Below are 17553 nucleotides of genomic sequence, written 5' to 3' on the forward strand. Positions count from 1 at the left end.
TTCAATACATTTGACAACCTAGATAAAATGGACAACACCTTGAAAGACAAGGTACCACGGCTCATAAAAAAAAGTGGACAATCCAAAATGTCCCTGAATTTGTTGTTTAAATCCTTTCCACACAAAAAAAGCTCCAGGTCCAATTTGGTTCACTAATAAATTCTACAAAATATTTAAGAAAAACAAACTCTAGAGGGCCAGGCATGGTGGCTCACACCTGTAATCCAAGCACTTTGGAGGCCAAGGCAGGCGGATTACCTGAGGTCGGGAGTTCAAGACCAGCCTGACCAACATGGTGAAACCCCGTCTTAAAAAAAAAAAAAAAAAAAAAAAAAAAGAAAAGAAAAGAAAAAACTTTTTCAGAAGAGGTAGAAAAAAACTTCCCAACTCATTTCACATGAGGTCTGTATTAAAGTGATTCCAAAACCAGACAAAAGTGTTACAAGAAAACTGCAGAACATATCTTATGAACATAAATGCAAAACCCTTAAAATAACTGGCAAATTGAATGTAGCAACATATAAAAAGGATACTATATGATGACCAAATGGAATTCATTCAGCAATATAAGGTTGCCTGAATATAAAACCAAGAAAAGTAATTTTAAAAAAAGAAAAGCCCTATAATTTCAACGTATGGAGAAAGAGTATAACAAAATTCAATATACATTCATGAAAAACATTCTCAAAAACTAGGAATAGAAGGGAATGTCCTCACAACCTGATAAAAGGCATCTAAAAACCTACAGTTAATATTATAAAGACTGAATATTTTCCCCATATAACTAGGAACAAGTCAAGATTTTCCACTCTCACTTTTTTTTTTTTTTTGAGATGGAGTTTCACTCGTTACCCAGGCTGGAGTGCAATGGCATGATCTCGGTTCACCGCAACTTCCGCCTCCTGGGTTCAAGGAATTCTCCTGCCTCAGCCTCCAAAGTAGCTGGTACTACAGGTGCACACCGCCATGACCAGCTAATTTTTTGTATTTTTAGTAGAGACAGGGTTTCACCATGTTGTCCAGGAAAATCTCGATCTCTTGACCTCATGATCCACCCGCCACGGCCTCCCAAATTGCTGGGATTACAGGCGTGAGCCATTGTGCCCGGCCCACTCTCACATTTCTAACATACTATATAATACTAGAGAGCCTACACTGTGTGGTAAGGGTTGGGGTAAAGGCAGATAGATTGAAAAGAAGGAAGTAAAACTGTCTTTACTCCCAGATGACATGATGGTCTATGCAGAAAATCCGAACTCTACAAAATAGCTGCTAGAATTATTTGAATTACAGAACTGAGTTTATCAAGTATCACGATTCAAGGTCATAGAATACAAGCTCAACATACCAAAAAAAAAAAATCCAATTGATTTTCTATTAGCAATGAACAGAAATTTTAAATATCATTTATAATAGCATAAAAATATGAAAGGTATAAAGGGTAAGTTTAACAAAATATATGCAAACCTTATGCATTGAAAACTATAAAACATCACTGACAGAATGTAAAGACCTAGATAAATGAAGATATACCATGTTCTTGAATCAGCAGACTAGATATTGTTAAGATGTCATTTCCCCCCCAAACTTACCTATAGATCCAATTTAATTCTAATAAATATCACAATCTTATTTCAGAAACGGACAAGCTGATTTGTAACAAATTAAATGCATCTGCAAATGCAAACCTAGAATATCCAAAGCACTTTCGAAAATTAACAAAGTTGCAAGACTTAACTGCAGTCATGGGCTGCATTGTGATTTGTGGTCAATGATAGACCACCTGGATGATGGTGGTCCACAAGATTATAATACTGTATTTTTTCTGTACCTTTTCTATGTTTACACACATTAATACCCCATTATGTTACAACTGCCTATAGCATTCAGTGCAGGAACATGCTATAAAGGTTTGTAGCCTATAAGCAATAGGCTATACCATATAGCCTAGGTGTGTAGTAGGTTATATACCATCTAGGTTAGTGTAAGAGCATTCTATGATGATAATACAATGGTAAAATCACCTAACAACGCACTTCTCAGATTGTATCCCTGTCATTGACACACGACTATATATGACTAAGATATTATAAAGCTACAGTAATAAAGATAGCAAGGTATCGACAAAAGAACAGACACACAGAAAAATGGACCCAAATAGAGTCTCAAAACAGAATTTACACGTGTGAGGCCAACAGATTCACTAGAGGTGCCAAAATAAGGTAGTTCAATGTAGAAAAAAAGTCTCTTTTCAACAAGTGGTGCTGGAATAAATGTCTATGTGCAGAAAACTTTGATCTGTACCTGGTACCTTACGCAAATTTAGCTTAAAATGGATAATATACTTAAATATAAGAACCGAAAACATAGGTTGGGCACAGTGGGTCACGCCTGTAATCCCAGCACTTTGGGGGACCAAGATGGGTGGATCACGAGGTCCGGAGATTGAGATAATCCTGGCCAACATGGTGAAACACAGTCACTACTTAAAAAAAAAAATACAAAAAAAAAAAAAATTAGCTGGGTGTAGTGATGCATGCCTGTAGTCCCAGCTACTTGGGAGGCTGGGGCAGGGGAATCGCCTGAACCGGGAGACAGAGGTTACAGGGAGCCGAGATCACGCCATTGCACTCCAGCCCGGCCACAAAGCAAGACTCTGTCCAAAAAAAAAAAGGAACTAGAAAAATAAAAAATAAAACTTCGAAGAAAACAAAGGAGAAAATGTTTGTAGCTTCAGATTAGAATCTATTAGGTAGGCAAGAATAAAAGAAAAGTATGAGCTGGGCGCAGTGGCTCATGTCTGTAATCCGAGCACTTTGGGCGGATCACCTGAGGTCGGGAGTTTGACACCAGCCTAGCAAAGATGGTGAAACCCTGTCCCTAATAAAAATACAAAAATTAGCCGGGCAGGGTTGGGGTGGGGGGATGGGCACCTGTAATCCCAGCTACTTGGGAAGCTGAGGCAGGATAATCACTTGAGCCCGGGAGGCGGAAGTTGCAGTGAGCCAAGACTGCACCACTGCATTCCAGCCTGGGCAACAGAGCAAGAATCCCTACCAAAAAAAAAAAACAAACAAACAAACAAAAAAAATATGAATAAGCTAGACTCTATCAAAATTAAAGACTTTTCCACAACAGACAGGATTAAGGAAATGAAGAAGTAAACACAGACCAGGAGAAAATATTTGCGAAACATGTCTCTAAGAAGGACTTACGTCCAGAATATGTAAATTTTTCCAATACAATATTTTCATAAAATGGGCAAAATACTTGAATAGACACTTCAAAAAGGAAATACAAATGGCAGATATGGATGTGAAAAATGCTCAACATTATCATTAGATTATGATCTCCAACTTAAAATCATAATGAGATAGCACTACATACCCACTCAAATGGCTAATATTTTTTTAAACTGACAATTCCAAATGTTAACAAAGAAGTGGAACAACTACAACTCTCCTACATATCTCACGGGAAAGGAAACTCATACAGCCACTTTGGAAAACAGTGGCGATTTCTTATTAACATACACTTAGTATATGATGCAGTAATCCAACTCCTAGGCATTTACACAAGAGAAATGAACTAGGTCCATACAAGATGTATGCAAATATTGATAATGGCCTTATAAGTCAAGGACCAAAGAGGAACAACCCAAATATCACCTAATGGGGAAGGGATAACAAATTTAGGTGTATCTTTATAACGGACTAATAGTAAACAAGAAAAAGGAACAAACTGCTGTTATATACATCTTGGATGAACCTCAGAAGTATTCTACTGAGTTAAAGAAGCCAAACGCAAAAGATTAGATATTGCTTGATTCCATTTATATGAAATTCTTGGAAAGTCAAAATCATAGAAAGCAGTGGTTGTCTGTGGCTGCAGTTGGGAAAAGAAACTAAAAAGTGGCATGAAGGAGATTTTTTGGGGATGGTGGAAATGTTTTTATTTTTATGGTGATTGAATAATTATATATTAATCAAAACTCAAACTACACATTTAAAATGAGCACATTTTACTACATGTAAATTATGTTATTAAAGCTATTATTAGAAGTTAGGCACTTTCATGTTTTAAACTTAATTTCCATGTGCTCATTCTGAGCTCTAACTTAAGTTGTTAACATGGTGATTTAGCCAGGCATTTATTGGTTATATTCTAGTGGTTTTTATTCAAAGTCCTTCAGGATTGCAGTCACAGAAAATACCAGGATTATTATGCTCAGGGACAGCTATTCAGAAGATATTCACGAGGTAAATTGCAAATATGCTTCTGTAACTTTAGTGAGGAACTAGAACTAGAGACAGAGATTTGGGAATCATTTGCAGAAAATAGTAGAAACCATGGAGGTGATAAAATCAAACTCTTCTTTCACTCCACTTCTCACTTCTTACTAATCTACACAATCATGGGAAATGCTTAGCCAAATTTGAAATACATGAATGACTTCAGTCTTTAAAAGATCAGCCTTTCCACGAGATCAAAGTGTTAACATCACTGAATTTAAAAACACTGTATATCTTCAAATTCTTATCTCACCTGGTTTAATTTTTCAGTCTGATTCAGCCTTGAAGTCTCCACTACATTTAAGTTGGAAGTCTTTTCCATGCTCATTATTTGCTTCGGTGGTTCCATGTTTGAAGTGGGTTGTGAAAAGCATGCCTTTGCTACCGGAAAGCCTGCGGAGTATGACCCTTGTTTCATTCTAAATGGCTGGGTAAAAATCTTACCTTTTGTGAGTAACAGAAGAAGAGAAAAATTGTCACTAGCAACTTCTATTTCATTTTCTGGTAGCTACATATAGAGGCTACTGTGAGCTAACTGCCTTCAACTTAGAAGTAAAAATTAAGAAAAGAAAGCTTACATTTTTATATTAAGCCAAAACTTACATATATTATAAGTTATTAGGCATCCAGAGAGGAAGACAGAGATCCTAAGTGTTCCAAAAAGGTTGGGGTTATCTAAAACTCCACTTAAGGTAACCTGAATATAATTACAGAGAGGTGGGATTCATATGTAAAAAGCTGTATCTCATTTAGGAGACAAAACAGTCTCCAAACCTGCTTAGAACTATGCTTTTCAAACTGGGTAACTACTAGTAGTAGCACAGTTCTGGGAAGATGAAAAACTACAGAATAAAGTATAAATTCTTTAAGATTTGTAGGAAGGGGGAATAACACTGGAAAGGTGTATTCTGTTATACAACATGAAAGATCTATCACCGGACTTCTCCACAGCCTAGCTCTTTACCCTAAGGTCAAGTTCACCAAAAAAGAAAAAAAACAAAAGTTACTTCATGACATCCTGATAAGAGAGGTAGGAACCATGGATGGAGAACATGAATAGAATCACTGGAAAGGAATATTCACCCCCCTCTCACCACAACTCTTCAATAAATTGGCAAAGTGCTTTCTACAACTCATAATAGTGAGTCTTCCTATGTTAGAGGACTTTAAGAATACTGATAAAGTTGAGGGCTAGACTTGAAACACTTGGTGGCCTCCAGAGTCTTCCTAAGTATATCCTCATACCCTCAAACTACATCACCCACCACAGTGTAAATATTGGTTTATAAACTTGTGACACATCCTCATGTTTCACCTATGTTAATCTAAATGCAGATTTTGGAGAAAAAGAAACTCACTGAAATAGGCATAGAATTCTCCCAAATAGGCTCCACCAATGCTTAGTGTAGTAACTGCATTATTGTCTAGGGAGATACCATGCAGATGGTCACGTCAGTCTTTTGAGCCTTTAACGACACAGCATTTGGGCAGAAAAGCACTGGATGGGCAGCAATAAGAGCTGGGAACTAACTCTAGCTGTACCACTACCACTTTTCCAGCCATGTGACTTTGGAAAAGCCATTTAATTTTCCTGAGCTTTGGTTTTCTTATCTATAAGACAGGGTTACTCACCCTACCTAATACAGTAATGAGGATACAAGGTTAAATGGTATAGATAAGGTGGTTATCATTACACCACAAAAGTTATCAAAGTGTCTCCTAGGATAAGCCCAGTGATGGCAAAGATTAGACGGGTTAACGTTAATAATTTTTTTAAGTATTTTAACTTTTCATTTTACTTATAGCTTCTTTGCATGAATACAACTATTCATGTAAATTTACAGTGTTCTAGAAAGAGCAGATCTTGTGATTTTAAAAATAATAATAGCTAACACTAATTATGAGCTTACTAAATGCCAAGCACTTCACAGAACTCGCCTCATGTAAGGTCCTCAACACAACCCCAAGAGGCAAATATTGTTATTTCTATTTTAGAGATGAGGAAATCAGGCTTAAACAGATTGAATAGTTTGCCTGAGACCACTCAACTAGCAAGTAGTAGAGCCAGGCTTCGACTTCAACAAACTCATGGACCTTAGCCATTACACACCCCTCTGTGTGCCAGGAATGCTCCAACATTTGCCCACATGCATACCTGCTGGCCATCCTCTCCACTTTTCCTCTGTTACACTCTTCTTCAGCATCAACAAAGAACCCGCTCTGGTCTGCTCTACAGAAATGACATCTGAAGCAGCATTCAGCACTTCAAACATGGAGAGAAATCCATATTGCATGTATTGGAATGATCGTCCAAATCTTTTGGCAAATGCCTTTTCAAAATCAGAAAGGAGAACAGGAGATAATGCCAACAGGTCCTTCAACTCACTCTTCACAACAGCTGGAAGAATAGGGGCAACCCGTCCTCGGTAAGGTACTCGCCGATGAGAGCTTGGTCCAGAATAAAAGCTGGGCCTTCCCTTATGCATGTAGTTTCGAACCTTATGGCTGCTCTTCTGTTTTGCAACTAAGCTTGCTATTCCTTTGGTAGATTCATCTGGAATGGCTAAGGAGATGTGAAAAAAACACACACACACACATTTAAGTGGAAACCTTACTCCCTTCTTTATCCTTAGTATCTGTGCTTATACAGTTCTTAACCCTCCAAATAACTGTTTATCCAGGCAGCACGATAAAAAACAGTAACTCTTGGTTCCTCGATTTCTTGCATTTTGGGCAACACCTTGCTAGCTCTTCTACCAGGTGAAGAAAAGATAACTCAATGTATTATCATTACAATTGACTCCCGACAGATTTGAAACTCTTGGGAAGAACTACAAACTTCCCTACAATGGTTTTTTCCTGTGCTTCACGGAATTGAAAACATGTTTTTATAATTAAGAAGTCCTTTTTTTGTTTCTCCCGACTGAAGGTGCAATAACCCGAAATCATATGTAAAATGTAGTTTTTGTGAGTGCACAATTGTAGTCACTGTGGGAATGGTTTGTTACTTTTGCAGAGGTTCTAACTTTGCCCACAACCTCAAAAGCACCTAAGATTCTCCCTCCCCCACCAAATTAAAATCCACTGGCTGGGATACGGAATAACTGTAGAACTAGAATAATTATTTACTAGGCAGCTGTTTTTATTACAAAGTTTATAGACCTTCAAAAGTCTTAAACCTACCTTTCAGTATTACGGTACCACCTGCACCGGAGCAGACACTAACAACATCAGGCATGTCCAATACCAGCTCCATAGTGGACCGATACCCAAGGATCCGGAGTGGTAGATGGTTGCCAACCATCAAAAGGTACTCCTTCTCCAACTGCTGTGGGCTCAAACCATCTTTGGTGGAAATGAGAAGTGATCTTATTTCCTTCCGCAGACATTCCTGTATACGCTCTTGTTCAGACATTGTGCCCTACAGTACTGAAGACAGAAACGTAGCTCATGAGGAAGAGGGCAAACACATGAAAAAAAAAATTTTTTTAAACAACCAATAGTGGGATACAAATAACTGAGACACGAGTTTTAAGAGTGGTAAGGCAGCAGTAGTACTGGAGGGTGCCCTGCGACCTGTGCGTGGCCTGGCGATTCAATCCCTGAATCTCCACAGGCGCTGATTAAGCTACAGGTGTCAAGAACTCCGCCCGTGGCCAGGGGGAGGCGTTAATTGGGGTTCCTGTGCGATGTTAGACGCCAACGCAAACTTCCTATCCAAAGCCCTCGCGGGCTCCTCTGGAACCAGAACTGGGAACTGAGGCCAACGCAACACCGCCTCCGCCTTGCAGAGCGAGGGCCCCACGGAAAGGCGCCCCCGCCGCACACCTGCTGCACCTCAAGCCGAGGGGACGCTCCCTGCTCCCTCTTATCTGAAGCCACCACCATTCTTCGCCCGCCCCCTAACCTATCTAGGATTGGGTCCCCGCCCCGCCCCCAACGTCTCTTGGTGCCCCTCGCGGGAGCGGAGCATCGCCCTTCCACTTGCCCTGGTGGCTCTCTGCAACCAGAGGTGAAAAGGAAAAGCGGAAGGCGCCAGGTGAAGCACTTCTCGGCCCAGCACCGCCCTGCTGCCAGTCACCCGTCTTGCCCGCACCGCGCCGTGACGCCAACGCTGCCGTTGCGGACCGGGTGGAGACTAGGGCGCCCTCGCAGGAAGCGGCGCAGGAAGGTAGCTGCGACGGCGTCCCGCGCGCCTGCGCACAAGCGTCCCCCGGCCTGCAATCCGCTCCCGGCGCGCCGCGTTCCAGCCCCGAGGGCACGTGGTGGGTGGGACCGTTGGGCAGGATTAGCCGCTCGGGGGTCAGGTTTGAGATCCGTCCCAGTCTCAGGGGCCAATGGGCCCGGCTGCCGAGGCGGGCCGCCTTCCGGGATCACCGGCGCCTACCTCCTCCAACGCGGTGCGAAGACGGGAGGTGGGGCCCGGGGCGCTCGCACCAATCCAACCACCTTCGGGGCGGGGGCCCGCACTCGCCCTGGGCGGGAAGCAGGACGCGTGGGCCTCAGAATCACCTGCGGAGCTATTTAAGCGAAGAAAAGGATGCACACGTCTGATAAACAAAGGTTCTCATTCAGTAGGTCTGGGTTTATTTGAGGAAAATCACAGACAATTCTGATTCTTGGTTGAGAATCCCTGCAGAGTTAGATGCAACTCTGGCTCCCTGATGAAGGAATGGGTGGGGTTAGGAGATCTTTTTGAATGAGTGGACAACATTCTAGGTGCCACTGGAGATAGAGTTGGGAAGCTAAAGATTTATTTGGATTTATTTGTTGGTTTGGTAGAGTGAGCCAGATCTATTAAGCCCTTGAAAACCAGAAAACAGTAGTTTCAGAGATACAGAATAGAGAGGCATTGTATAATATAAAGACCTGTACCTTAAAATGTACAGTCTAATTTAAAAAGCAAGACAAGCCAAAATAACCACAGAATTTGAATCAACAAAGAGACTTGAGGACACACAACGACCTTATCTTCTTTCTTAAATCTCATGACATAATGCTTTTTTTAAAGCCAAGGGAACAAAATGTTCCATCAATGAGGCAGGAATATTGAGGAATCCCTGAAAAATAGAAAATAAGACTTATGGGCTGGTTTATAGCAGAATGGGCAGGGCTGAATAGCAATTAGCAAAAAGTTAAGACATGGAAAATTGATCTAAACATTGCAATATGTGAATGACAAAAGTAGAAATAAAAACCAGCAAGAATGACGATTAGGTTTGGGGAGTTAAAAAGAAGAAAATGTCCTAAATTTGCACCAAAACACGCCTTCAGATTAAAAGGGCCCACTTAGAGTCCTGAGAATAATTAATGAAAAAGATCCTGTCCTAGGTAAACTCTAGGAGAAAGAGAATCAAGAGATTTTTATATGGAAATGTTATCTATAAAACAATGGAAATTAGTTTGCCTTTGGATTTCTCAATGACAATATCTTCAGGACTAACTCTGGAATCCTTTAGGCTAATCAACAGTAAAGTGAAAGGAAAATAAAAACATCCTCAGACATGAAAGGATTCAGAAAGTTTATCCACTGAATGACTCGAAAATGACTGCTGCAAAATGAACAATGAATTGACAAAAAGATGTCCCAGACTCTTATCCCCAGTTATCTCAGATAATGAAGCAACAGACATTGAGCACATACTATGTGCTCTCTACAGAGATTATCTCATTTCTCCCCAACAACTTTGAAAAAAGGTACAAATATGATGCCCATTGCAAAGTGAAGAAACTGATATACAGATATGAACCAGGATATAAGAAAGTGATAGGCAATAAAAACATAAAATCTGTTATTGAATCAAAAAGTTACTGGTGCATAATATAAAAAAGAGTTTTTACAAAGATATTCTGGAGCTAAATCCCAGATCGATAACTTCAAACCAAGTGTCAGAGGCTGTGTGAAGTTGCTTCTTTAGAAAGACTCCATTGGGGAACAGTAGCTACCCTTAGAGTCCCCCCTTGATTGGGTTTGCAGTTACCAAGACCCTGTGGCAACTGTGAAGTGAATGGGAATGAGGTGGGAACCATCACAGTAGCATCTTTCTCTCCTTTGATGGTAATACCTCTGCAATTTTCCAGGAATGTGGTATTGCTTTTGATGTACTGTTTTGGCACCCCACTTGGTACTTCCTACAGGAATAGCCCTTACTCCATGGGTGAGTGTCCCAATGTAGGAACTCTGCCAGGTGCTAAGATGACCTATTCCAGCTATTCACTTGGCAACTAGAGTCCCTAACCACAGGATGAATTCACAGTTCCACTACCCTTGCCCAAAGGTGAACCTGGGCCAGAAATCAGTTCCTGTGTCACCCAACCTCTATAAGTTCAAAATGTTGATGGCAAACAGCAACATTTGGGGTCCCAGAAATTAGTGATAGTTTGGGATTTGCATATTATAGTCACTAAAAAGTTTGGGTATTTCCTTTTCTCTAGAGTAGTTTTCTATAAGGGAGCACAAAGTCTTTGGGGAGATGAAAGTTTGCACGAAGTCTTACGTACAGTATTTCCACAGCATCCTTCTTCAAGAATATTTGGGCTGGCTGGGTGTGGTGGCTCATGCCTGTAATCCCAGCACTTTGGGAGGCAGAGGCGGGCGGATCACAAGGTCAGGAGATCGACACCATCCTGGCTAAGACGGTGAAACACCATCTCTACTAAAAATATTAAAAAATTAGCCAGGCATGGTGGCAAGCCCCTGTAGTCCCAGCTACTCGGGAGACTGAGGCAGGAGAAACGCTTGAACCTGGGAGGTGGAGGTGGCAGTGAGCCAAGATCCTGTCACTGCACTCCAGCCTGGGCGACTGAGCGAGACTCCATCTCAAAAAAAAAAAAAAAAAAAAAAATATCTGGACGATGCTCAAAAGGCTGTGGATCTGAGATCTGATTTAGTGACGATAAAGGGGTGACAAGTTGTATCTCTCTTTTTCATGAGAGGCCTCTGTTTCCCAGACTAAAGCTGTGTTTTGTGGGTTGTTTTTTGTTTTTTTTTTTTTTTTTTTTTTTTGAGACAGGCTCTCACTCTTTTGCCCAGGCTGGAATGCAGTGGCATGATCATAGCTCACTGAAGTCTTGAACTACTGGGATCAAAAGTGGCATGATCATGGCTCACTGAAGACCTCAACTCCTAGGCTCAAGCAGTCCTCCCTCCTCAGCCTCCTGAGTAGCTAGTAGTGCATGCTCCACCAGACTCAGCTAATTTTTTTTTAACTTTTTTTGTAGGAGGAGGTAGAGGTCTTGCTATGTTGCTGATGCTAGTCTAAAACTCCTGGACTGAAGCAGTGCTCCCACCTTGGCCTCCCAGAGTGTTGGGATTACAGGTGTGAGTCACTGCCCAGCCTGGGTTTGTTTTTGTTATACAAACCAAACGGACTTAATGGGTTATTTGTTGAGTCCATTCCTTGGGTTCCTAAAGTTAATTAACCAGAGAGCTCCTGGGTCTGACTAATGTGTTTTCCACCCTGCTGCCTGTTATGATGACTAGAGCCCACTGTTCTGGTAATTAACTCCCTCCACATGACCACCTCCCATCCTTGCTTGCCTCCTGTGGGAGCGTATTTTAATTCACAGCTGCTCCTTCCCGCATTCCTGCCTTAGAAAACAGCCAGGAGGGGAGAGAGAGAGAGAGAGAGAGAGAGAGAGAGGGAGAGAGAGAGAGAGAGAGAGAGAGAGAGAGAGAGACGGAGAGAGACACTATGACAAGGAGGAGAAAATCTTTTGAAGAACAGAATAAGGAGTAGTGAGCTACAGCATGTGATAGAATGAATATAACATCCCCATATCCCAAAGTCTTTTACCATTATGCCCAATTTGGGTCCATCGGATGCCATTGTTCAAGTCTATTTCCCACAGCAATGACTCCAAGCCTTTGCCATTGCTCTTATTACCCCACTCCTGCCCTATCACTAGATGACTTTGCTCCAAATCGCCCCCAGAACAAATGGAGGCTCTCGTACATGAACCCCCTCAATTTTCAGCCCAGTCTTCTAAACTAGCTCCCCTCATGTCTTTCCTTCTGGTCTCAGTGGGTAAGGGGGTCATCCATCCTACTCTTGATTCTATCCCTTCAGCTCCTCTAGGATCATGACCTTGCCCTTTGGTTATTATTACACAATCCTGTATATTCAACACCTCTTCACAGACTACTTTTCTATAGCATACAGTAATGCTCTGATCTTACATACACATAACACAGACACAGAGAGAGGAGAAAGACAGCAGGAAGGAGAAATAAACACTTTCTCTTGACCTACCTTCCACTCCAGCCTTTCCTTTTGGGCCAAATCCTTAAACAGTCGACACTCAGTTTTTTTCCCACTTTTTCATCCACCATTTACCACTCATTCCACAGCAATCAGCCTGCTACTCAGGACGTCTTTCTTTTACCACAGTCATCAAAGGCAAATCTACTAATTGACAAGTTTTACAGACTTTTCAGTCTTTCGTCTTACATTATCTCTGCTGTTAACTGTTGGTTTCTCCTTTCTGAAAATCTCCCCCCTGTGGTTTCTATGATGCTGTTGCACTGCACGTGGTCCCCAGCATTCTGCTCTATTTCCTGCTTTTGTTATTCTGTTAATGTCCATGTACGTTTAATACAAGGTCTGGCCTTGGCTATTCGCCTTTTTATGCATCACCTTCTGCCTAGGTGAGCTCTCTCATCCTCATGGTTTCAGCTTTGGCTAATGCCTTCCAAAAGGCATGTTCATTCAAGCAACAAATATCTTTTAGCTCCTACTGTGTGCCAAGTACAACAGAGATGGGACAACAACGGTGAGCAAGACAAAGTTCCCGTTTTTCTGGACATTACCAAAGACAAGCATTAAGCAGATAAAATATATAATACATGGTGTCAAGTAACGATAAAGGATCTTACAAAAAATAAACCAGGATAAGACAGAATGGGGCTGCTGTAAATGGAGTATTTAGAAAGCACTTTTTTTAACCTGTATCGTACTGGTTCTCAAAGTGTGGTTCCAGACCACCAGTGTCACCTGGGTACTGGTTGGAAATACGTATTATCAGGCCTCACTTGACCTGCTGAATCAGAAAGTGGGGGTGGAGGGATGAGTCCGGCAATCTATGCTTTAACAGGCCCTCCAAGTGATTCGGATGCATGCTGTAGAGGAGTTTCCCACCTCTGTTGCCCCAAATAGATTACAGGTGTACAGACTGATACTAATTTTCTCAGCCCGCAGGGAAAGCTTTAGGGTTGGGGGTTAAAGAGATGCTGGGAACATCCTGGCCAAAGTAGCCTACACCCAGACTTTTCAGAAGGCAACCAAGTGGGATCGGCTGACATGCCACAGGCCTCCAGGTAGCATGGTAAAAGCTATCCAGCACTCACTGATCTGCTGCAAGAAGCTAAGCACTGTCAAGGACCTGCTTCTGCCTTCACTTACGAGAGAAGTTCGTGCTCGCTTGCCCACGGAGATTGCACAGAGCAGAGCAAGAGAGGCAGAGAATCTACTTGAACTGCACTGCGACAGCTCTTAATAATGCATGTGTTGGGCTCCCTAGAGCTGCTTTCCTTTCTTTTTCTTTCCCTTTCTCATTCATTCATGCATAGAGACAGCGATCTCTCTAGGTTGCCAAGGCTGGTCTCAAACTCCTGGGTTCAAGAGATCCTCTTATCCTGGCCTCCCAAAGTGCTGGGATTACAGGGATGAACCACCATGCCCAGCCTCATCATTATTTTGAAATACTTTTAAAGCAAAAGTTGATTAGATTTGAAACCCATTCACATTATCACAAGAAATACCAAAATTACATTTGTTGATGAAGGAAATTAGATTTTTTAAGTTCAACTGCTGTAAATTTTTAAGTGATTGTAAAAATGATTTTTAAAGCTTTTAAAATTGTGTGAACACGTTTCTCATTGATGGTAACAAAATTTAGAGTTCATAATTTTTAAAACTTTGGGATTTCTTGTAGTCATTTCAAACATAAAATTTATATCTGTGGAAGCAAACTCAATATTCTATTTTAAAATTTTAAAATATTTGTGTACAAATTTAATTCACTGATATAGAATCCCTAACACTTTTTAAAACTATGATTATATATCAAAAATTGTTTCCAGCAAGCCCTATACAGATACCCTCAAGTCCCCTCAGGTTGCCCCAGTATGCTATTCAAATAGTATTATTTTCTGTCCTTTAATGGGAAAGACGGGAAGCACTGCTCTAGGATCAGCCTCTTCCTCTCCCTGTCTGTCCTCTTCCCTTTCCACCCCTTCCCTCCCCGCCATACTTCTTCCATAACACTGAACTGGAAAGGGACGAAAATAGAGTCCTCAGGGTCACACAAGCCACCAGAAATAGGAAATGTATCTTTAGTACAAAAAAAAAAAAAACAAAACCGAGAGATGATAAAGTATATTGACGCCATCACTGGCCAGGATCGCTTTGCCATCTGCTGTTTCTTGTTTCTGTGTTTTTCTCTTGAAAATCCAGCACAGGATGCTGGAGCCACAGTTAGCAGCTAGTGAGTCAGGATCTTAGCTTCAGAAACATAATCCCTCCTGAGCTTTAAACCTAAATATTTCATTGCCCACTGTGCATTTCTAGACAGATAACTTACAGACAGTACTAGCTCAATACCTCTGAAGCCAAGCTTGGTCTACCCACCTTTACACAAAATCTGTTTCCTCTTTTGTATTCCCTCAGTGGGATGTCAGCCCTGTTCACCAATCACTTTGAGTGCCGAGAGTCATCACTCTTCCCTATAAACATAACTCACATCGTCCCTCTCACCTGGACTGTTTCAAGAGTCTCCTCAGTCGTCTCTCTGACTCCATCCTCTTCCCATTTCAATTCACCTTCCACCTTGTCCACAAAGTGATTCATCTCAATTGCAAATCTAACCATTTTCCTCCCATACAATGTTTCAATGGCTTATTTTGGCAATTAGAGAAAATCTAAATTCTCTTATACGGTATAAAAGGCTTTTCATTTCCTACACTACCTAGCTCTTTGGCCTCTTCTTTTCTAGTTTGTCAAGCCACTGATTGACCTGCTGTCTTTTATACCGTTTCCTCTGGCTGGAAGGCCCACCTCTCAATGTCCATCTGAGGATCACCTACTCATCACAGTATGGCCCAAACTGATCTCCTCTCACTCCACTCAGGTAGTGTCACTCACTCCCTTTTTTGTGTTCTCACAGTACCATACAGATCATTGGTTCTCAACCAGCAGCAATTCTGATGCCATGGGACAAACACTTGGCAATATCCGAAGATAATTTTGGTCACCACAACAAGGGGTGAAATGCTACAGGCATCTGGAAGAGGCCAGGGATTCTGCTAATGATGCTGCAATGCTGACGATGCTGCTGCAATGCACAGGACAGCCCCCAAACAAAGAATCATTCAGTCCAAAATGTCAGCGGTGCTGGGTTCTAAAACCCAGATGTACAACACTTTATCAGACCTGTCTGTTTACATATCCGTCTCTCCCTGTTATACTATGCGCTCCTCAAGGGCATGCACCATGTCTTACCTTTAAATCCTCAGGGGTGAGCAGTGCTATACATATAGTAGGTGCTCACTAAGTATCTATGGAGTGAATTAGAGAGAAGTTAAATAAGTCTCATCTGGTCCCTGCACCTAACAGGCCAACACCTGCATTTCAAAGCAAAGAGGGTTGGTGGACAGGGAAAATGTGGCACATATACACCATGGAATATTATGCAGCCATCAAAAACGGTGAGTTTGTGTCTTTTGTAGGGACATGGATGAACCTGTAAACCATCATTCTCAGCAAACTGACAGAAGAGCAGAAGATCAAACACCGCATGTTCTCATTCATAGGCGGGGGTGTTGAACAATGAGAACACATGGACACAGGGAGGGGAGCACTACACACTGGGGTCAGTTGGGAGGAAATAGGGGAGGGATGGTGGGAGGTGGGGAGCTGGGGAGAGGTAGCAAGGGGAGAGATGCCAGATATAGGTGATGGGGAGGAAGGCAGCAAATCACACTGCCACGTGTGTACCTATGCAACAATCTTGCATGTTCTTCACATGTACCCCAAAACCTAAAATGCAATAAAATAAATGGGAAAAAAAAAGCAAAGAGGGCAGGAACATAAGATGCTTGGGGTCAGAACAGTTAGGGGATGTGGATCAACCAAACCAGCTGCTCAGCCTATTAAGGTTGAACTCTACATCTTTCTCAAGTCCTCTATCCCTTCATGGTCCCCACTCCATAACTCCATGAGAATACCAAATTCTTTTGATTTTCTCCCTCAGAAATGTTTCCTGAATCGAAGCCATACCCACTGCCAAAGATGCAGATCAGGCTCTCAGCAGCATTACCTTCCTAGACCACTATTGTGCCCCTTCATTTGGTCTCTCTGCCACCTACAAATTGAGAAAGTCAAATTTAAAAAGGCCTTATAGTTTCCATCTCTAAAATAATAGGATTTGTAATGCCATGTGGTATCAATCAATTCCAGCCTTTCCATTAAATAATCCATATGAATCAGTATTCATGCCTTCATTTATTTATATGGCTGTAATATTCCAAAACGCTAAGTGGGAATAAGTGTAATACTTTAGAAAACCTTGCACTCTTTCATGACCTTTCATCTTGGAAACATAGACTCAAATGTACACAGCTTTAATTGATCCTCCCTTTCTTCTAGTAACCCAGTTCCCACAGATGTCAGTCTCTTAACAACTCCAAACAAGGAGTAAAGTATTGAGAGTTTTGGAATGTGTGCATATCATATTTTCAGTAAAGAGATGAGCAACACTTTCAATTAAAGAGGAATCTGAAAGAAAACAGCAGCATCCCTGAAAGAGTACATGAGGACAGTCAGCTGGACTCATTTGCTATCTCAGCACTCCCCTCCCCAACTCCTCCGCCTTCCAGCCATGCTGCATTGACCTTTTATCATGGAATGGTGTACAGCTTTTTGGATTTTGTTGTTGCCACTCATAATCCCAGCAGACTTGTATTATAAGTAGCTGCTTATACTGCTGTTACGTATAGATATAGAAAATGAAGTAATGACTCTGTAACTTGTCAGTGGTCAAAGAAGCCAAGGACACTGAGCAAAGGTGACTGAGAACAAGTGCCCAGCACGGGCTCCAACACCCAGTAGAAAAGGCCCCCAGTAGGGCCTTTTCTCACTGGTTTTTCTCCAACAAGGAATTTCTCTCTTACTGAAAGACAGTACAGTTTGGGGAATATCATTTAACCAGATATTCTGCTCCATTCTTGGAGTAAAAAGCAGGTGCAATTTTTGTATAAGAGTCT

At 41.6% G+C, this 17553-nt stretch overlaps 1 protein-coding gene across 1 annotated transcript in view; it reads right to left on the bottom strand.

Moving 5' to 3' along the window:
- Positions 1 to 8424, bottom strand: part of TDRD5 (tudor domain containing 5) — an 89448-nt gene extending 81024 nt beyond the window's left edge. The window contains exons 1-3 of the mRNA XM_032291271.1: positions 7476 to 8424; positions 6448 to 6855; positions 4546 to 4736 (exon numbers count right to left, since the gene is read on the bottom strand). Coding sequence (XP_032147162.1) covers positions 4546 to 4736; positions 6448 to 6855; positions 7476 to 7707 — 831 coding nt within the window. The 5' untranslated portion in view covers positions 7708 to 8424. The remainder of the gene's footprint in view (positions 1 to 4545; positions 4737 to 6447; positions 6856 to 7475) is intronic.
- Between the last annotated feature and the right edge of the window lie 9129 nt (positions 8425 to 17553).

This window comes from Sapajus apella, unplaced genomic scaffold (assembly GCF_009761245.1).
Source record: "Sapajus apella isolate SASKATOON/1434 unplaced genomic scaffold, GSC_monkey_1.0 scaffold25, whole genome shotgun sequence".
Taxonomy (NCBI): Eukaryota; Metazoa; Chordata; class Mammalia; order Primates; family Cebidae; genus Sapajus; species Sapajus apella.